This window comes from Diabrotica virgifera, chromosome 1, assembly GCF_917563875.1.
Source record: "Diabrotica virgifera virgifera chromosome 1, PGI_DIABVI_V3a".
Taxonomy (NCBI): Eukaryota; Metazoa; Arthropoda; class Insecta; order Coleoptera; family Chrysomelidae; genus Diabrotica; species Diabrotica virgifera.
The window spans coordinates 90888539-90911658 of record NC_065443.1 but is presented as its reverse complement, the minus strand read 5'-3'; the positions used below and the strand labels follow the sequence as shown (position 1 = coordinate 90911658).

Here is a 23120-nt window from a genome sequence, read left to right as displayed (position 1 = left end):
TTTTATTCAGTCAATGGTGTGAGCACTGTCAGCATAGTAACGTGTGGTCTTACTTTTACACGCATACCTATTGTGGCAAATGTATCATATTTTTCAAAATTTTGGAATGCATTTAAATCGTAGAACAATTTTAACTTTTGATTTTAATACAGATTTTAATTCTCTACAAGTATTCTCTCATGACTTTTGATGTAAAATAATTAGGAAAGCAGGAATTCAACAATTCAGAACTTTACATTGAGTTTCCTATGGCCCTTTTTACGATTCGCCACCCGGTATAAGATAAAATGTGTACTATTTGTCTTATTATTTCATAATAACACAAATAATACACATATATACACAATAACACACTTTCAATGATCGAAAATAATTTAACAATATGGGAATGTAAACTCTTGTGACGTAAAGTCAAAAATATAAGTCTCCCCACCACCGCCGGACAAGACAACCGTAATAAAGTCTAATAACCGTGGTATTTAACCCTTAGAATATAAAGAAACTAGGAAGGAGTACAATCTAAGAATATAAATAAACAGGAAGGAGTGTGTCATATATATCAACAACACCTAAAATTTCTAGCGGAACCGGCCATCTTGAACGTCTGTGGATGACTCATAAGTTTTTGTCAACGAGGTAGAAGGTGTTTGTGTATTGGATCAGCTGTGTGCATAGGCGTACCATCTGGTAAAGCTCCTGTATATGCAATCAATTAACTGAAGTTATTAGTATTGGCTCCGTGCGTCTCCCCTCTACGTACAGTCACGTGATACGCTGTCAGATTTTGTAAGGACGTTTTAACATTGAGTCTTATGGGATTATTTTGTTAAACTTGAATATTTTATTTTGTAGTGATAATAACCGAATACAATTGTTAGAATTCATAAGTTATTAATTTATACTCTAATTTATAGTGCAACAAAATATTTTCTTTTTCGTTAATAAATATTTATTGACATAAACTGCGATAGTGAGGTTATGCATACAAAATCAAACTGATAATCAATATTGGAAAGTGAAGAATTTATAGTGCGTTTTTATTTTCTGTTTATATTAATACATAATATCACTAGCGTGACACGACATTTTTTTAAATGTCTCATTTAAACATACACAAAGCGTCCTTATAAAATTTCAAAAAACCGCCACCATGAGCAGGTCGGTCGATTTTGCTTTGACACTTTGTTAACGCTCGGAGCGAATAATAAAATTTTATTTAACTGAATTTTCAACAAAATATTATATTAATACGTATTCTCTCTTGATCTATAGCTGTTTGTTTAACATCAAAGATGTAATAAAATCGTTAAGAATTTCTTTTCTTTCCTCTTTCAAAGGTACGTCGCACTGGAGATAGAAAGCAAATCTGACAGCTGATCGCGATTTGCAACCTCCTTCCTGGCTCGGAGTCATTTCGCATTGTACTCCTTCCTAGTTTTTTATATTCTAAAGGCTGTATGACACTATGCATTTTCTTGTATCATTTCTAATATCGTTTCTGATATCGTTTCTTGTATACATTTTCTTGTATCATTTCTTGTACGTACATTTGTGCCCTGTATGACACTATGCAAGTTCTTGTATCGAAAATTGTATGAAATTCGGCACGTGATTGGTCGAAATTTTGTTTGTCATCCTGTGTCACGTTATGGTAGTACTGCATCTACAGACACAGCTGATTTTAAATATTTTATAAAATTTATAAACTTTTATATAATTAACATTTTAATGTTAACCAGAATTTTACGTTGACTGAGGTTGATTATTTGTGTTTTTATTTTGTTTTGATATTTGTGCTAAAATATTTGCATTAGAATTATCTTCAGTTTGATCCAAATTAGGAACTATTGTATTTTCGTCTATTAAAAAATTATGCACAATGAAACCTAAATTTATAGTTTGAACTTTACTAGGAGCTAAATATATGGTTATTAGTAGAACAGTAGTCCATACCAAACGGTATATTAAGTATCAATAAAAGATTTATAAATAATACCTACAAAAACACAAATAAATTCATCAATACATTATCCCATTTTCATTTCAGCCGCCATTATGAGTAAGTAATTATGACATTTTAGATGTTTTACCAGCAGGTTTTACGTTTTTGCTCTTTGCGCAGAAATTGGCGCAGTTCTTGTACAATAATCTGTGCCTGACACAAATTCTTGTATCGTTTCTGATATCGTTTCTTGTATCTGTGTATGACACTATGCATTTTTTTGACATATCAGAAACGATATTAGAAATGATACAAGAAAATGTATAGTGTCATACAGCCTTAAGAGTACAATGCGAAATGAGTCCGAGCCAGGAAGGAGGTTGCAAATGGCGATCAGCTGTCAGATTTGCTTTCTATCTCCAGTGACGTACCTTTGAAAGAGGAAAGAAAAGAAATTCTTAACGATTTTATTACATCTTTGATGTTAAACAAACAGCTATAGATCAAGAGAAAATACGTATTAATATAATATTTTGTTGAAAAGTCAGTTAAATAAAATTTTATTATACTAATAACTTCAGTTAATTGATTGCATATACAGGAGCTTTACCAGATGGTACGCCTATGCACACAGCTGATCCAATACACAAACACCTTCTACCTCGTTGACAAAAACTTATGAGTCATCCACAGACGTTCAAGATGGCCGGTTCCGCTAGAAATTTTAGGTGTTGTTGATATATGACACACTCCTTGCTGTTTATTTATAGACCCGTTTGCCATTATACTAATTTCAGTACTAAAAATATTGGTTAGTTGCGCGAGTCGATTTAGTATGAAAAATGTCAGTTTGTGTCAAGTTTGTGTTTGCAACTATCCGAATTATAATCAGCATGTAGGCATGCGCTCTACTAATTTTATATTGATAATATTGATGTTGAAGAAGTATTTTAAACCTTTCTAATCCTATTTTTGAGTAAACAAAATAAAGAGCTAAAGAGGCAAATAATGAATGCGAACAATAACAGGAAGCGAAAGCTGAAATTATGTGCAGCAGCCGTAATTACAATGATGCTAGCAATTAAGAAAAAAAAAACGATACACTTCTTAAAACAAAACTAAACAAAACAAAAGTAATATACAACATATACTCACTTTTTAATATTGTGTCAATTTTAGTACAAGAAATTAGAACATGTTTTAATTTTTAGTACTAAATCGGCGCGCGCATCTAATTTGTAGATACAATATTTTTAGTACTAATTTCAGTACTAAATTTAGCATAGTGGCAAGCGGACCTAGATTTAACCACGTATTTAACGGCTCGTCTGATGCACAGCCATTTAAAATTTCAATAGACCGTGATAGTCGTGACGTCAAAACGTCAAAAAAAGTTTTCCAAACACGTTGTGTCTAGGTACACGTTAAAATGTACGCAAATAAAAAAGTTAAACTTCATCAAGCTAGTGACTATTTAGCGTGGGCAGTGACTGTATATTTTGATACACGCTATTTTGATATGTTTAGTGTTTGGTTGATAGAAAAATATTTGTTATTACGTTTAATTCTACCTAACTTTTTTATTTGCGTACACGGTAGCGTATACCCTAGAGACAACGTGTTTGGAAAAATTTTGACGTTTTGACGTCACACTATCATGGTCCATTGTCAGATGTCACGTGTCACACCTAGTGTCAAAAGTCAAAAGCAAAAGCTGTCAAAATATATATTTGATCTGTCACTGAAAATTTTACACATTTGATTTAGTTTTTTAAATAATTCAAATTTAGCACAAAGAAATAAGAAATGGCTTCTGCTATGGACGTTGATGCCGAAGAAGTAGAATTGCCCACTTCCAGTAGCTCAAAAGGAGAAAAGAAACGTTTTGAAGTAAAAAAGGTAGGAAATGCTTTGTAATTTAACCTTCCATTTGAAGTTATTTTTTCATATTAATGTTTAATACTACTAGGTATAGTTAAAATAAGGAAGTACACAAAATATGTTGATCTTGATTGTCTATTTTTTTTTTCATTTAACATGACCTTTTTGTTTCAGTGGAATGCTGTAGCTTTGTGGGCCTGGGGTAAGTTAGATTACACATAAAACAGTAGAAAAGAATAATGCCTTATTAAGGTTTACTTGATTAGACCAAACACTAAATTGTATCAGAAACTGTATTATTAATAAATAATATGAGAATGCACTTTGTGTACCCTGCTTTAACACATTGCGTGTGGATGTTTGATCCTAAGACTTATACCTACTCTGAGCGGACAAAAAAAAAAACACACATTAAAAATGGGACAGGTTGTACGTGACCATAGACATATCGCACCTCCGCTCAAATAGTGTCACACCTCAAAAAAAAGGGATTTATTGCAACAACAGTTTACTAAAAGTACAAAATCCTATCTCAAAAAGTGTTCCGCTTATAGTTCAAGTAATTGTCATTTGATGACACTAGAGTCATTATATGATTAACCACAATCCGAATTATGTGCACCGAACATAAACAGTGTCTCATATCGACTTGTGTAGGACATTTGTCCATCTCAGATGTATATAAAGTGTCGTTTGTGGAGTTAAGACAGTATATGTGTTTACTTTATTCAAAACAATCTGCATATGAGCTCAAGAAAAGTGATACATTTATCACTTAGTTATCTTTATTTTTACAGTATTTTTTGTTTAATGTTGTTACTTCATTACTTGTACTTAAAGTTACATCATTAAAAATTATAAGTCTGTTAACCGAATAATAATAATAATATTATATTCTGTACTTCAAGTGCCACTTTTGATAAATAATATTTCGTAAATTTTTCGTTATTTTATCTGTATAGTGTCACAACTCAAAAAAAAAAAATATTTTTTAAAAATATTTTTATCATAATTAATACACTATTTTGTAGAGCTTAAAAAACCTTTGTAACTGACTAAAATAGTTATTATACTAATTTTAACAGTTTTTGAATTAAAGCCGGAAAAGTTCTAGCACAAAGTTTAAAGGTGGTTTTCTCGATATTTTGCTTTTTTGACTTATGACACTGTTTGAGCGGAGGTGCGATATACTCTCTAGACTGCTCACTGCTATCTTAAAATGGGTGATGATTGTTATAGAGATAAATGAGCCTATTAGGTGGGAAGTCTCTTTCCAATCGGAGGAGTTCATCCAACCAAATTTTAATTAACTTTGATTTAAAATGCCTCTTTTGAGCTTTTTGTATCCAGTATTTACACTGACATTGTACTATTTACTTTTCAAAACTTTACTTTTTTATATTTCGTAAATTTTTCGTTATTTTATCTGTATAGTGTCACAACTCAAAAAAAAAATTTTAAAAATATTTTTAGCATAATTAATACACTATTTTGTAGAGCTTAAAAAACCTTTGTAACTGACTAGAATAGTTATTATACTAATTTTAACAGTTTTTGAATTAAAGCCGGAAAAGTTCTAGCACAAAGTTTAAAGGTGGTTTTCTCGATATTTTGCTTTTTTGACTTATGACACTGTTTGAGCAGAGGTGCGATATACTCTCTAGACTGCTCACTGCTATCTTAAAATGGGTGACGATTGCTATAGAGATAAAAGAGCCTATTAGGTGGGAAGTCTCTTTCCAATCGGAGGAGTTCATCCAACCAAATTTTAATTAACTTTGATATTTAAAATGCCTCTTTTGAGCTTTTTGTATCCAGTATTTACACTGACATTGTACTATTTACTTTTCAAAACTTTACTTTTTTAACTTTATGGAATGTGATAGTATGAAAAAATTGAGGATACGGCAACAGTGTCATATGTCAAGCTTAGATCCAATATTCGTTGCTGGTTTGTACAACATGTCCTAAAAATGTGTATAATCAATGACATACCTACATGCGTGCTGTCCTCACATTAGTAAAGGCATCATGTGGCTCACATTTATGCCATCTGCACGGACCTTGTTAAACTCTAATTCTATGTTATATGGTCATTACACTACAATTCTATGTCATATGGTAAGTTACATTTTGACAGACTCGATGTGGCTGGAAATTACTTTACAACCAAGCACACATACTGATAGCCAATATTAAGAGTAAACAAAGGTAAATAACATAAATCTTATGCCAATCAATAACTATTTATTTACACCGTAATATAATGTATTGATAAGAAAAATGAGAAAATTATTTATTGTACAAGATAAAAATATTTTGAAGAAATAAATTCCACAAAATTTTATGAGTTTTAACATAAAGTAAAAACCACTTCTATGTAATAGGTATATTTATTAAAAATTTTAAAAAATCCCAATGGATTGAATAAAATGTGTCCAATTCAGAACGTTTTCAGACCTATCAGTCCATCATCAGTGAATCAGAACCAAACAATGGTTGAAATTATAATTCAATCTACATTATGTTGAAGTAATATTGAACAGGCCAAACGCCGAAGTTAAAAGATATAACCTCCGGGAACATGGTGAAACTCTTGGCCTAAGATGGTTGATTAAGTTTCTTGATAGAGTTTCACCATGTTCCCGGAGGTTATATCTTTTTACATCGGCGTTTAGCCTGTTCAATATTACTTCAACATAATGTAGATTGAATTATAATTTCAAGCATTGTTTGGTTCTGGGGCTATTTAGCAAGTATTCAGATTCACTGATGATGGACTGATAGGTCCGAAAACGTTCTGAATTGGACACATTTTATTCAATCCATTGCGATTTTTAAATTTTAATAAATATACCTATTACATAGAAGTGGTTTTTACTTCATGTTAGAGTTTTTTAACTATTTGGTATACAGCCAACCTAGGGAACTACCCCTTTTTAGTTTATGAGTTTAGTATACACTTCCACTATTTCCTATTGTTCTTCTTTTTTAATGACAGAGTAAGGTTATTTGAGCTGTTAAAAACTTCACTGTCCAATGAATCATATATGATTCAAATAGCGTGTTTATAACCCTAATCCATATGTCTTCTCGTTTTCTCTTAATTTTATATTATATTATACCAGTAGGGTAAAATAACAATACAAAAATGTTTATTAGGTAGGTATATTATAAAATTATATAGAAATAAGAATACAAAACAATTTATAAGGCATAATATGAATTAATTCTTCTTCTTCTTTTTTGCATACCCTCTGAATCATCATAACATTCCACATTTCTTAGCCTTTTGGCTTTTCCGACAGTTTCCTCTTCAGATTCCGTTCCGCTTGATAACAAAGCACATTCAATGCATGATATAATTTGCTTTTATGTACATGAGTCAATGAATGTGGGAGTATAATTTGTTTAACGGCACGTCCGTGAATCATATGTGATCATTAAATTTTTTTTTAGAAAAACGCTTTGACTTTCAGATATATCAATACATTTTTAGCAAAGTACCATAAGTGACATTTACGATATTATTGTTTAAAAGGTACTGCCAAAGTGTAGTAAGCCTAGAATTACTTTAAACCATTTTTTAATGATTTTAAAAACATATGTTCAGAATTGTTTTAACCATACCCACAAAAGAAATGCATGAAAAGAAAAAACATGCTTCTTCTACAAAATCATTTTGGTAACTGACCAATGTCAAAAATGTATCGATATTTAGTGATAATAAAAATCCATATTTAATATTAAAATAGCATTAGATATGGGAGACTCTTTGTATGTATTACCATTAGGACAGTGAAGTTGTTAATGCTTAGTGTGAGGTAGGAATTTTTGTGTTGTAGGTTTCCTATTATGAATCTGTCAAAAAGCATCTCAGTTGAGCTAACTTTACTACGCTAATTTAACTACTAACAGTTCATACTAATTTTATTTTGCCTGAACAACATTTTGTATCTAGTTCAATATACAGAAAAACATGTAGAAAATGTAATTCAGAAAAACTTCAAACTAACTGTAAACCACTAACAACGGATAGATCTTAAATTTTCTGATTAGAACCTAATAAATATAAATATGTTTTTGTTGTTTGCTTTTATATGATTGATAACATAAATACAGGGTGAGGCACTAGTGTGACAAAGTCCAATTACTCGTTTATCCCAAGAGATACGAAAAAAAAGTTATTTAGGTAAAACTTGGGGTACAGATAGGACTATCACCTAAAAATATTTTCAAATATACAGAGCCACCCGTATTGACAGGGTGACACAAAATTATGTTTTTTTAAATGGAACATCCTGTATGTTTTTACATTTTTGGATTCTCCTTGATGGCTCCTTTAAAAAATATTTAGTTCAAACGATTTTTAATATAGTCAAATGTTGTTAAACATTATTAATATAGCCAAACATTTAATTTTAGTATACAGGTTGGTCGAAACTCGGAATGAGTATTTTCTGAGTTTTCTTAAATGGAACACCCTGTGTTTTAGTATTGTAATGAAATTATATTTTGTGGTACTTTTTTATTTCTTAAGCATTCCCTATACCTAAGTGCTTTAATTTGTAAGTTATTTGTAATTCTTTAAGCCAAACATTACTTGCAACAAAGCAACTGGAACTATAGAATTAGTATAATGTCAAATGTTTAATCAAATTCAGTGTCATAGCCAACTAGATAGAATATTGTACATTTTTATTAATATTTTACGCACCAACAAGCGTAACTACGTAGGTTTTTGATATCTCATCGAATATGAATAAATTCAGTATCCGTCTAGATGGAACTGTATTTGTTTTTGAAAAATGATGTTTGATTGAATATTTTCACACCAACCTAATAAAATTTCATGTAATTTTTGTTGCAACTAATGTTTGCCTTAAAAAATCACGAATAACTCACAAGTTAAAGCACTTAGTTATAGGGAATGCTTAAGAAACAAAAAGTACCATAAAATATCATTTCATTACAATACTAAATTACCAGATATTCTATTTAAGAAAACTCAGAAAATACTCATTCCGAGCTTCGACCAACCCTATTGTATAAATAATATTTAACAATAGTAGACTATATTAAAAATCGTTTGAACATAAATAAAAATTTTGATGTCAAATCACTACAATTCTACAAGGTGTGAATGTTGTTACAAAATTAACAAAAAAACATAATTATCTTTTAAACTACGTTGTATAATATTACAAAACTCTATATTTTATGAAAGAAAGTATCGAGAAGAGTTCAAAACTGTAAAAATATACAGGTTGTTCCATTAAAAAAAAAAAAAAACATAAGTTTGTGTCACCTTGTCAATACGGGTGGACCTGTATATTTGAAAATATTTTTAAGTTATGGTCCTATCTGTAGTCCAACTTTTACCTCAATAACTTTTTTCATATCTCTTTATTATGAAAAATGAGTAATTGGACTTTGTCACACTAATACCCCACCCTGATGTATATTATTCTGCTAATTTTATAAAAATTTTATTATACCTTAATTTTTTTTACCTATCTCTTTTAGACATTGTTGTGGATAACTGTGCCATTTGCCGAAATCATATTATGGATCTATGTATTGAATGCCAGGCAAACCAGGCGTCAGCCACCAGTGAAGAATGTACTGTAGCTTGGGGTGTTTGTAATGTAAGTATATAAATGTCCTCTTTGTTTATTAGATATTTGAATATAAACTTTAACAAGAAAGTTTGAAGCTTTAGTTCTGAAGAACTAAAGATTTCTACTGGGACCAAGTTCTGGTAACACCTGTAATCGTGCTTTCTAATACTTGCATAGTAGACGAATGATGAATTATATGCCACAGCGTCCATATCGAATTATTTGTTTTAATTCGGCATTGGAATATATTAACAATATAATATTAATAGGAGTGTACAAATACTAGCGTATGCAGACAACATTGATATCATAGCAAGAACAAAGCAGTAGCAAAAAGAATGCTGCTACATGTTGACACTAATAGGACTAAGTATATGAAGGTTACAAATATTAATCAACTAGCAAAACCCGAAGATATAACAGTTGAAACATATACTTTCGAAGGAGTAAGAGAGTTCATATATCTAGGCTCACATATCAACCAAAGTAATACAGTAACTGCAGAAATTAACAGACTTATATATTACTATGGATTAAAAAAACTTTTAACATCAAACATAGTCACAAAAAGAACAACAACATTGACATATAGAACTCTAAGCTCGTCCTCACACATGCCTCAGACACATGGACGATAACAAAAAGTGATGAAGAAAGATTAGGCTGCTTTGAACGTAAAGTCCTCAGACATATTTATAAAGGCGTGCAGGAAATCGGATTATGGAGTAGGTGCTATAATTTTGAGCTTTACCACCTTTATAGTGACTCTAGTATTGGTAAATCTATCAAAATAAACAGGCTGTAGTGTCTAGGCCACTTAGAGAGAATGAATGAGATGGAGTGTTAAAACACATTTATAACCAAAGATCGGATGAGTTGAGGAGAAGAGGCAGGCCCAGAGCACGACTTAAGGACCAGGTAAAAGACAACTTACGAATATTAAGAGTACTAAATTGGAAAACCAAGCCGAAGGATAGGGAGGGATGGAAACTGATTCTGGAAAAGGTCAAGACCCACCATGGGTTGTAGAACCAATGATGATGATGAATTCTGCATTGGGAGACTGCTTATTTCTCTTTTCGTTAAGAGCAGATCATAGAGCCTTTCTGATGATCCCTAAATAGGGTGAAACGTATGTAAAAGGATGGTGATCTTCTTTGAACAAATTGAAATATATGTCTCACATTTCATGTTCTTTCTATTAGTATTATTCCGATCTGAGTACAGGGAACCAATATTCGTTGGAATTTTTCACCGTGCTTCACCGTGTTTCATCGTGCTGGATCGCCTACCAACTAAACTCACCTCCTCTTTCTCCAGCCGACGGGTCTGGGACCACTCTTAGCGAGTATATACACTGACCCGTCGACCTTACTCTTAACTCCCCCCTGGCACTAAGTGACCCCCTAGCTGCCCCACCCCACACACACCTCGCAAAAGACCGGCCAGTGAACACGACCGTCCCGTGCAACCCATGTGTGGGTGAGGCAACCGGGGTGCCCCTCATCCAGCATGAAACTAGCAAGAAGATACCAGTCGGCAATTACTAACTACAAGAATTCATGTTTTCATTCACTCACACTCACTCTCACACTCACTCTCACACTCATATCTTATAAATGATTACGTAAATAGACTTCCCTATAAGAAATAATGAAAAACGAATATAAAAAATTTTTGTATGGATAAAATTATGGTACGATATTAAATATATAAAATTAAAAGGTAAAATCGATAAAATATTTGTATAAATAAAATTAAATAAACAAATAAATAAAATAAAGTAAAATAACATGATAAAGCAGTCAGCGTAGGTTGGATGTAAAAAGTTCTCCCACCCTGGCTGCCCTCTACAACACAAACACGTTAAAAAAAATAAATAATAAGGGTCATCCCGCTTGCAGTCACCTCTCTTTTTCCTCTTTATGCTTCATTGTTTTGGTATCAAAGGCAATGACCAGGTCGAAGTCACTCTTGCTATTGATAGCTTTGCCGTGCCCCGCACGGTATGCCGGGCATACGAATACGACATGTTGCGCGTCATCCACCACTCCACAACCTAACCTAACCTAGAATGACCTAGATGAATAGACATGTAATGAAATGCATTTTTAGATTTCCCCTACTCTTCTTCTAATTCATCGTTCATCTGCTTTGCAAGTATGTATTAGAAAACACGAATACAGTTGTTACCAGAATTTGGTCCCAATAGAAGTCTTTAGTTCTTCAGAACTAAAGCTTCAAACCTTTTACGTAGATGTCACTACAGCCTCGGTATCGAATTATTATGTTAATTTGCCATTGGGAGACAGCTTATTTCTCTTTTCGTTCAGAGCAGACCATAGAGCCTCTCCGATTATCTCTAAAGAGAGTGATACATACGTATGAGGATGGTGGTATTCTCTGAACGAATTGAAATATACAATATCTCTCAATTTCATAAACTTAACAATAATTTTTTTATTCTTTTCAGCATGCCTTTCACTTCCACTGCATATCTAGATGGTTAAAAACTAGACAAGTATGTCCCTTAGATAATAGAGAATGGGAGTTCCAGAAGTAAGTATTATTTTGTTGTTGTTGTTGTTGTTGTTTTGTTTTTTATTTTTTAAATATTTTATTTACATTATTTAGATTTTACATCTGTTTACGATCTCAGACTCATATGAATTGGTCAAACCGGCAAACAGATGTATGTTCTCAAAATAATTGATAGTGTGTAAAAAACACACTAAGGTAATGGCACCAGTAGTGGACAGGGCACCTATAGGTGACACTTATGAAGAAGATCAATCAAATAAGGTTAAAATTACAGAAATCTTCTCTGACATAAATTTATTTCTTTGCTGTTAGTGGCATCTATCAATGAGCATTAAAAGTAGTTTGTTATTTCTGAATCCAAGATGGCTATTAATAGTTTTCACAAGTAGATGCATGGTCCTATGGTCTTAAGTTTTTTTGTTATTAGAGTGACTAAAAAGGTAAGAAAACATTATTAATATTTTTTGGTACCTTTTTTTTAAGTTTTGATATATTAAGAACTAATGCTAGTGAGGGTTGGAAGTTATTTCTTTATTTATTAACAAATTTTAGTAAATAACCTTGAAATAAACAAGATACAAGGTATACAAGATACATACCTTTAGGTAACTAGAATTCACGTAAAAATTTTTTGACCCCAGTACATGACACCCAGTGTCAGGTATTGGTTACAATCAGAAAATGTGGGTTCCAATAGGTGACAGCTTTTTTTGTTACAGATTTAAAAGTATGCCAAGAAAAATATTACAATACAGTCATGAAGATATGGAAGCAGCTTTGGCAGAAAGGCAAAAATCCAGTAGAAAGAAGAATGGGTCCAAATTAAATATTTACTGCAGAGGAAGAAAATAGGCTAGTGCAGTGGATAATATCAATAACAAGTCGAAAATTCCCAATTACAAGAAGCATTTTAATCATAAGTGCTAGAAAATTGGCGATAGAATTAAGTAAACCTCTGAACTTACAAAAATTACAAAATTGGAAATAAATGGTATTACGGATTTTTAAAAAGGCATCCAGAAATTTCTCAAAGAGTTTGCCAAAATCTTACCAGCAGCAGAAAAAATGTAACTGAACAACAAATTAAAAAATGGTTCACTGAAGTTTACGATTATCTCTCAGAAGCAAATTATTGTGATATCCTTCAAGACCCTACCAGGGTCTTTAATGCTGATGAGTCAGCCTTTTTTTTACATCCAAAAGGACAAAAAATTTTAGTAAAAAGAGGTGACCGATCTGTCTACCAAGTTGTTGGAAATGATGAGAAAGAGTGTCTTACTGTTTTGGTAGCATGTAATGCTGCAGGTAGTGTTGGTCCACCAATGGTCATATTCCGATATGTAAGAATTCCAGCAGTTCTGGCGGAGAGTGTACCAAAACAGTGGGGAATAGGTCGTTCAGAGAGCGGATGGATGACTGCTAAAGGATTTTTTGAATATATCACCAATGTGTTTTTCCCTTGGCTGACACAAGTTGCCAAAATACCTTTGCCCATTATTTTATTTGTGGATGGACACTCATCCCACCTAACTTTGCCTCCAAGTAATTTTTGTATTGATAAGGGTATAATATTAATCGCATTATTTCCAAATTCAACCCACTTGTTACAGCCACTGGATGTAGCTATATTTAAATCTCTAAAGGGTGCCTGGAAAGAAAATGTCCTGGAATGGAGATTAGAAAACAATATGTCTGAATTAAAAAAACATAATTTTGCACCACTGCTAGAAAAAATTTTAAATTCAAAGATTACTCCAGACATTGCAAAAAAATGGATTTCGTAAATGCGGTTTGGTGCCATGGAACCCAAATGCAGTGGATTATACTAAAATTACACCACCTACTGAAGAGAATAATCAGCTTCAAGAACCAATTCAAAATTTAGCTCTGGAAGAAAACTTAGACAACGTAGATTGGATGTCCTTTAAGTTAACATTAAGCAAACTTATTGGCGAACAAAAAGTTTAAGATTTTGTGAGAATTATTCAGGGCAATGAAGACAAATCACTATTTAAAATTTGGGAGAAAGTTTGCGATTATGTGACATCATCTCAAAAATATCAAGAACGGACATTTGTTGATGATCAGACAGTACAAAACGTGACAATTATGGAAAGACTGGAAAACATAGAAGAAAAAGAAAATATACCTGATAAATTAGAAAATAATATAGATGTATCAGTTATTCACTCAACACCTGTAAAAGATTCTACTCCTGAAAAAATTCCAATAGTAACATCAACACCAGTTAATATAAACATTAACATAGAAGCAGGTCAGTATGTTCCATCACCTTTTAAAAGGGCCTTATTCTGGCCGGAAACGAGCAAGGAATCTTTAAATAAAAGGAAAAGAAAAGAAAATATACCGTCTGTTGTGACCTCTGATTCATGGCAAGAATACAATAAAAAGAAACAACAAGAAAAAGAAGAAGAGGAAAAAAATAAAATTGAGAGAAAGAAAAAGAGAGAAGAAGCTAAGGCTGAAAAAGTATTAAAAAAGAAAAAGATAAAATTGAGTCAGGATCAGAAGATAGTGATGTTAGTGGCGTAGAGTATGCAGAGTGAAAATTCTGGATGGAATGAGGATTTCGAAGATACGGGTGCTGAAGATATACAAAAGCTAATCATAATAGAAAATTTGAGTGAACTACAAAATGGTGATTTCATTCTAGTGTCATTTATGGGAGGGAAAAGAAATTCCCAAAGATTTAAATATTTCTGCATTGTTCAGAAAAATGCTCTAAGAACGAATTATTAGTTATGGGATGCAAATCTATTGATACTACAAAAAAAACTTTTAAGGCTGTTGAGGATGATGTGTCCACAGTAGCTTTTAATCAAATTTTGGGAAAATTAGAAAATCCACAACTGGTGCAATCTGGTGATAGGTTTAATTATGTTTTTCAAGCACCAGTTTCCGATTTGAAAGAAATGTTTTAAAATCTTGTAGTTTTTGTCATAGTTGGAAGTTTTAATGTGTTTAAATTTAAGAAGTTGTGTATTCAGTACTTTTAGTTTTTAGTTTTTACATCCTTGTTTGAGTAGGTACTTATTAAAAATGCTGCATTTTCATATTTATATTTTAGTTTATTTAGGTGTCACCTATAGGCTTCTTGTGTTGTCACCAACTGGTGACCTTCAATTTTTACCTGTCATCTATAGGGGAACATGTATTTTATCAAAAAAAATTAAAAATAAAATCTTAAATTAACAACTTTGCGATTTTTTTAAAGATATTTATAAAAATTAAGTAGTAATAGTGACACCAAAATGTTCTCTTGTGACTTTCTTCATCTATCTTAGTCAGTAAAAAATTATAAGTTAATTTGTAATCTAAGAATGTCAGGTACTGGTGCCATTACCTTATGTTTTTTTACACACTATCAATTTTTTTGAGAACATACACCTCTTTGCCGGTTTGACTTACTTAGAAGTGTGTACAAGTCATACAGTCTTTTTCAATTCATATGAATTGGGCCAAAACCAATAAGCAACACATTTTTTATTTCTCTAAATTAGCATTTATTTAACACATCATTACATGCGTATGTTTGTTACGCAAGTAATGCAGAAATTTGCCTCCTTATACTAGAGCGGTTTAAAATTTACCAAATATTATTAAACTGTGTACATTTTATTTCAAAGATCTTTTAGTATTTCGAATTAGAATTAATATTGGGGAAAACACACCTCCTTAGTAATTTGCTACATCTGACTTATACTAGAGATTATAAGTATATTATGGTAGAATAATTTTATAATTTTAGTATTATGCTGTATTTCTTATTTACATTTAATAGTCCTCCTTAACCCCTTAACACCCGAGTTAACTCGAGTCCGCTAAACTGGCCAAACTGGGCACACTCGAGATAATTCGAGCGACGTTGTACATTGTGTTACTATAATTTTTCACACTCGAATGCAATCGTTAGTTGAAAATAATTATGTGAAAGCAAAAAAAACAAATCGTTTTATTGATATTTATCATTTACATAAGATTGTAATCGTAAACACTTACTTATTCAAGTATAAAATATAATCCTTTTTCTACTTATCATTTACGACTTATCTCTTTCTTGTGAACTTCTTTCTGACAAATTTGCATATTCGCATTCTGATTCGCTCATTTTTCAACATTACAGGTTTGTTCCAACACAACGAAGAACCGGCATGTAACGATCACGTTACTATATAATTAACGTTCCATGGTAACGAAATAATACGCTCCATGTTACTGCGCAGGACGGTGATCGTTACATGGACGGTTTCTTGTTGTGTTAGACCAAACCTTATTCAGGGTGTTTTGTAAAGAATGGGCCGTAGCTTAACCTTAGATTCCTGAGCTTAAATTAGGTCGATTTAAGCTAACTTACCTTAGTACGAAAGTTTAAGTTAGTCACTCTGTGACCAACTCACAGACCACACTAGTTGGTCTGTGCTAATTCAAATGGCAAGTACCTAGTTTTTTCGAGCAGGGAAGCATGTTGCTCTTTAGGCACATACATATTTTAATCTTGTAACATCGGCTTGTAGTCACAATATTTTATCATAAGGTATAATGTAAGCCATATATTATGAAGTTACCACCTTCATTGGTGTGCTAGTTACAACTACTTTGCGGAATGCACTGAAGATGTTCTGTTCAGAACGAAAACGTTTTGCAATCCATGTGGATGACTTTTAGAAGTTTTAAATAAACTATTTTATACCAAAATACAATTTGAAGTTTTTACTTCTGTATAAGTTATTATAAGTTATTTTTCGGGTGTAACTACAATGATATATGCAAAAAATCATGTTGCCTCGCAGATATAAAATGAATTTATCTCGAAAACGGTTGAGTTTAGCGAGATGAATGCAGTATACCTTTTTTAAGTAAAAATATTAAGAGAATAATAGTTATTTATGTACCACGTCAGTAAAGTTACTCTTTATCGAACGAGTCTGATATTATGAGCAGAGCGAGCATAGCGAGCGAGGCAAACATTTAATGACAGTGATGACAGATGGCTTTTGCATGATGGCCGCTTTCGATTTTTAATCGATAGTTATCAATATTGAATAATTACTAAATCGGTAAAGTTTTGATTTATTTTATATGAATATAATTACAAAATACTACAGAACATGTTCGCCCATACCCATGGGCAGGGGGGGGGGGCGTGCCTCCCTGGCTTTTTGGGTGCTTTAAATTATATATGGTTATCCAAAGTATACAAAATATAATGTGCAACATCTTCACGTCTGCCCCCCCCTTAAAAATTTTTATATGGGCGCCCGTGCTACAGAATTTCACTTTTTGACATAAATTTAATCAACAATGTCTTAAATTTTGTACAATATTTTTTGAATAATGAAAGTAAATACATTGTAAGTTAATTCAAATAAATAATCGACTACTGCCATCTACCACTTACATTCAATCTCGATTAATCGCGGCAGGTAAAGTAAAATTCTTCTTTCAGTACAATAAAGTGTTACTTTACTGCCGCAAATGAGGGCAAATGAGTACAATAATGAATGACTTCAGTGGCGGTTGGCAATAAAAGTTTTTATTCAAAAAGTATATAGAGTGGATAATAAAAAAAATTGAACCTATTAAATGAGCGCTGAAAGGCGTATGTGGCGCCCTCTGGTTAATATATCATTTTGGTGGGGAATTTAGATTTCTCGTTCCAAAAAACCCCCGCTTACCAAATTTCGTATTATTTTACCATGCCCGTTAGGAAATATTCAAGAATAAATAAAATAAAAGTTTAACTTCGACACCCTGTATTTCGGTTATTATCAACTTTCGTACTAAGGTAAGTTAGCTTAAATCGACCTATTTTAAGCTCAGAAATTTAAGGTTAAGCTACGGCCCATTCTTTACCAAACACCCTGTATATCACGCTCCTGCACAGTAAATAAAATACGATCTAACAAAAAAATGATCGTTCATCGCATCGTCCTTCCGATTATTCTAACAAAAATTGTAATCATTCAGTGACAGTCTCATGACGATTATTTCAGTAATCGGATAAATTCAAGTAGGCCAATCAAGTTAGGTTTTTACTAGACATAACGGAAAAGACGAGGTTTGACAGTTGAAATGTGTAGTATGAGATATTACAAAAAGACTACCATCTTTGGATTCATCAATTTTTTAGTGGAACATTTTTTAAATAAACAATCAAAACGTCAAACTTAGTTTTTTACTCATAACTTAAAAACTTGTTTATTTAGAAATTTGACGTCCACAGAAAACTTTCTCAGAAAAAAAAGATACATCGAATGAGATACGCTAAATAAAAATCGGTTAATAAACAAAAAAGTTATTGCAAAACGGATGACAAAATCACTGTTTTTGAATATAGTTAATAACAATTTTATTGCTTGTTAAAATACGTTTTAATATACCCAAAATTGAGGGCACTATGGTGTTTGAATGGTGTGCAAAAAATGGTCCAGATCTGTTAAATAGTTTTCGTAAAATTGAATTTGTTTATAAAATTTTTTGAAAAACGAGCTAATTTCTGAGGCTGGTCCAGTTAATATGGCTGAATGTATCTCAATAATCCGGGGCTCATTTCCTTCGTTAAGATGTATCCTAACAGCTTATGAAAAAAAAAGTAAAAAAAAATTACATATACGTGCACAAAATTATTTGTTAATAAATAGCAGTTTTTAAGCTTATAAACAATTACAATAATTTCGTAGAAATTAGATCAAATTAAATGGCAATAAAAAATACGGAAAGCTGGTTAAAATACACAACTTTCAAAAAAAAATTTTAGGTCCTACGACCCTTGGGGTCTGAGATAGCCCCTTTTTTTGAAAAAATCACTGTTACGTTAATTAACAACACTAAAAGCTGAAATTAACCAATCTTTTATAAGAAAAGTCAAAGTTCTTAACAAAGTTTTTAGTAAGAAAAAATGTTAAAAATTGTTTAAATAGGAGTGTTATAAACACAGAGTATTTTGCGTTCCGACTAAAGTAAAAAATAGCGGGCGTAGTCGACTGACTGAATAGTGGGCGCGGTTGGCGACCGGCATGCGGCAGCAACTATTAAAATTACGTTATCCCGACCACAAAAATTCACTTTAAGGTGAATGACAAATTTTCGTCATTCCTTATGTTTTCGAGGTCTCTGAATCCGAATATGGAGTTAATTTTTTTCTAGAATTAGTGGAACATGTTCAAAAATCAAATTTTATGCAAAAATGCGAAACATCAATTTTGATGATTTTTCAATTTTAACTCAGTGTATTTTTGGTCGCTGTAATTATTTCCTTTTGAAAATTTTACTGTGTTATCTTTGAAGCATTTAGATAACAATGAGATTTGTCCAAAATGACTCAACACGTTAAAAGAGAAGTTGTTAATTTTTAAACATTTTATCGTCAGATTTCGTTAGTTTCATGTTTACTTAAAAAAGTTGAGTGACAAATTTTTTAGTTTATAATTTTAATTAACACAGAAATAAAATATAATTTATGAAGAAGTTTTCCAAAAAAAATTAATTTAAAATATGCAATAGGAAAAATGTTATGTGACTTTATAGACGAGCGGCACACTCCAAAAAAAGCTTATTTCTCGAGATACTGATACTTATTTTGGTCATACTTTATATTTTTGATGGTGCTCAAAACTAAAATTAGGGTTGTTTTGAATTTTACGTGGGGGAACATTATCAAAATCGCAACTTTACCCTAAAAATAAAAAAATATCACGTTTTTTTGAGTTGAATTTGCTACAACTCTGTTCCATTGTAATATTTTTTCTGATATTTTTACAGTATATATTTCTCACCTTTCTGAAGACAATGGGACCTGCTTCAATATTTCTGTCTTGCCATAAAGAAAGTTATAAATTGTTTGAAGTAAAAGGTGCAGATTCTTGAATTGCAAAGTTTAATCGCAAAAGTTGAGTAACAAAATTTGAAATTTAGCTGTTTAATTAATTTTAAGTTAAAATCTAGAGTACAGAGAACAAAATGTTTTATAGAAAAAAAGTGGTGTAACTTTTAATTTTAAGAAAAACGTGATTTCATTTTTTTTATTTTTAGGGTAAAATTGTGATTTTGACAATGTTTCCCCATCTAAAATTCAAAATAAAACTCATTTTCGTTTTCAGCACCATAAAAAGTATAAAGTAAGACCAAAATTAGCCATTCACCACTCCGTGGTTGATATCTCGAGAAATGAGCGTTTTTTTTTGGGGGAGTACCACGTACCACTCGTCTATAAGGTCGCGTAACTTTTTTTCTGTTGCATATTTTGACTTTGTGACCTTTTTATTGTTATTTTTTAAATTTATTTATTTAAAATATAATTTTACTAAATAAATGTGCAACATAATAATATTCATAAAATTCAAGTTTCTACCAAAATATATAAATATAATATTAAGCTTCAAATCCGGTATACTGTCAATGTTAAGAATGGGCTGCAACGGTCTAGCGCTAGCGAACGCTAGTCCGCGAATTTGTTCTCATTCGGCTGCGCCCATTCTTTTTTTTTTTTTACTTTAGTCGGAACGCAAAATACTCTTTCTTTATAACAATACTGTTTAAACAATTTTTAACATTTTTTCTTGCAAAAAACTTTGTTAAAAACTTTGACTTTTCTTATAAAAGATTGGTTAATTTCAGATCTTAGTGTTGTTGATTAACGTAACAGTGATTTTTTCAAAAAAGGGGCTATCTCAGACCCCAAGGGTCGTAGGACCTAAAAATTTTTTTTAGAAGTTGTGTATTTTAACCAGCTTTCAGTATTTTTTATTGCCATTTAATTTGATCTAATTTCTACGAAATTATTGTAATTGTTTATAAGCTTAAAAACTGCTATTTATTAACAAATAATTTTGTGTAAGTACATGTAATTTTTTTTAATTTTTTTTTCATAGGGTATTAGTATACATCTTAACGAAGGAAATGAGTCCCTGATTATTGAGATACAATCAGCCATATTAACTGGACCAGCCTCAGAACTTAGCTCGTTTTTTAAAAAATTTTATAAACAAATTAAATTTTGCAAAAACCATTTAACAGATCTGGACCATTTTTTGCACACCATTCAAACACCATAATGCCCTCAAGTTTAGGTATATTTAAACATATTTTAATAAACAATAAAATTGTTATTAACAATATTCAAAAACATTGATTTTGTCGTCCGTTTTGCAATAACTTTTTTGTTTATTAACAGATTTTAATTTGGTGTATCTCATTCGATGTATCTTTTTTTTTCTGAAAAAGTTACCTGTGGACGTCAAATTTCTAAATAAACAAGTTTTTAAGTTATGAGCAAAAAACTAAGTTTGACGTTTTGATTGTTTATTTAAAAAATGTTCCACTAAAAAATTGATGAATCCCAAGATAGTAGCCTTTTTGTAATATCTCATACTACACATTTCAACTGTCAAACCTCGTCTTTTCAATTATGTCGAAAAACGGCTTATTTTTTACTAACTTGATTGGTCTAAAGTATTAGTTGGGCTGGCCTGCGTAGGACCTGACTAGGATCGCTTTTTTACATTAAAAATAAATTGATTTTTTTTGGCCGGTCTTTTTCAAAAAAATTGTGCATTAAGGGGTAAAATCTATGCCAATCTATAAGTGGCATGTCTTCTTCTCTATAAAATGACGTGAATGTGAATCGAATTCTTTTACACATGAATGTATGACACTTTTTTGTAATATCGTGTTTGTCCCACTAATAAAGTAGGAAGATTTTCCGGTTCTTGTGTATAAAAGTAATACTCTTAAAAATGTCGAGAAAAAGTAACCTTTATTTTTCTTTTCAGGTATGGACATTAGTGCTTTAGTTTTGTTTTTGCATCAAAGAAGACCTATTTATAATTTAATGGTATGAACAATTAATAATACAATATTTTGTCAATATTTCATTTTCTTTCGAATTAAACAGTTTCTTAGTAATTTTAAGGTAGTTTTATTATTCTTTGATTCACTATTGTATAATGTGAAATAAAACTGTTATGGTTTTTCTCACAGGATTTTTTCAATGCCTTATTTCTTTCTAATATGTGCATAAGAAAGTGACAAAAAAATTGTATGTCCTTGATTATTCCTCAAAGAAAATCATCATATTGTATCTAACAAAGGACCCCGCAGAAACCTTATGGGAAATGGCACTCAAATGCTCTAAAACTTTGGGTTGTGTAGTCTTTGATGTGTACAACAAAAGACTCAATGGGACTCTGAAGTTATAAGTACAGTGAGGACGTTTGAGTTGGAATAAATTCATTTTCTCGAGAATGGGCGACTCTGGAGATAAATTACGAATCAGGTCGATTTTTATTTTTAAATTATAATTTTTTGGCATATATATCATACTAGCGACGTCACCATCTGGGCGTGATGACGCAATCGATGATTTTTTAAATAAGAATAGGGGTCGTGTGATAGCTCATTTGAAAGGTTATTCAATTCTCTATTCACCAGTCCCGGATTAATAATCTTGAGACCCCTAGGCAAAAAATGAGGCCCCTTAAAAAACCTAGGCTTTCTCCGTTTTCAATAATTTTCATTTTGGAAAATGTCCGTTCGCCTGTTGCGAAATAACCCAAAATAACTGTGAAGCAGAAATAAATTGTTTTCCCTGCAAGTCTTGAAGCTGGGCTATAAAATATTTGAACTGCTCTAGTTCATCTTCAAGTTCAGATTCAATATCATCAGGATAGTTTTCATGTACACTCCTTTATTTGAGTATCGTTCAATTTTGGGGAAAACACTTCTTCTTTAAGTTTCATCTTCTATCGAAGGTTGGAAATCATCATGGCAATGCGGACCCTGTTGAATGCCGCTCTAAATATCTCTGCACTACTGCATTCGAACCATTCCCGTAAGTTCTTAAGCTAGGATGTTCTTCGTCTTCCCACATTTCGCTTTCCTCGGATTTTGCCTTGCATAATAAGCTGTAATAATGAGTATTTTTGCCCTCTCATCACAAGTCCCAAGTACTCAAGTTTTCGTCTTTTGATAGTTAGTATTATTTCCGGTTGATTTCCTATCCTTCTAGTTACTTCCACGTTCGACATTCTTTGAATCCATGATATTCGTAGGATTCTTCTATAACACCAAAATTCAAAGGCGGCCAACTTATTCAAATGGACTTGTTTCAACGTCCA

At 31.7% G+C, this 23120-nt stretch overlaps 1 protein-coding gene across 1 annotated transcript; it reads left to right on the top strand.

Annotated features, from left to right (window-relative positions):
• The first annotated feature begins 3602 nt into the window (after positions 1-3602).
• Positions 3603-21909, top strand: LOC114329733 (RING-box protein 1A). Its single transcript, XM_028278929.2, has 5 exons — positions 3603-3841; positions 3998-4025; positions 9350-9471; positions 11918-12003; positions 21777-21909. Exons 1-5 carry the CDS (start codon positions 3749-3751, stop codon positions 21787-21789), a joined length of 342 nt encoding a protein of 113 aa, XP_028134730.1. The 5' UTR covers positions 3603-3748; the 3' UTR covers positions 21790-21909.
• Positions 21910-23120: the final 1211 nt, after the last annotated feature.

Bases quoted from the DNA above. Each gene is read 5' to 3' on its own strand.
- LOC114329733 (XM_028278929.2), top strand. From the start codon at position 3,749: ATGGCTTCTGCTATGGACGTTGATGCCGAAGAAGTAGAATTGCCCACT. The intron at 3,842-3,997 runs GTAGGAAATGCT...TTTTTGTTTCAG, and splicing joins AACGTTTTGAAGTAAAAAAG to TGGAATGCTGTAGCTTTGTG. The intron at 9,472-11,917 runs GTAAGTATATAA...TATTCTTTTCAG, and splicing joins TAGCTTGGGGTGTTTGTAAT to CATGCCTTTCACTTCCACTG.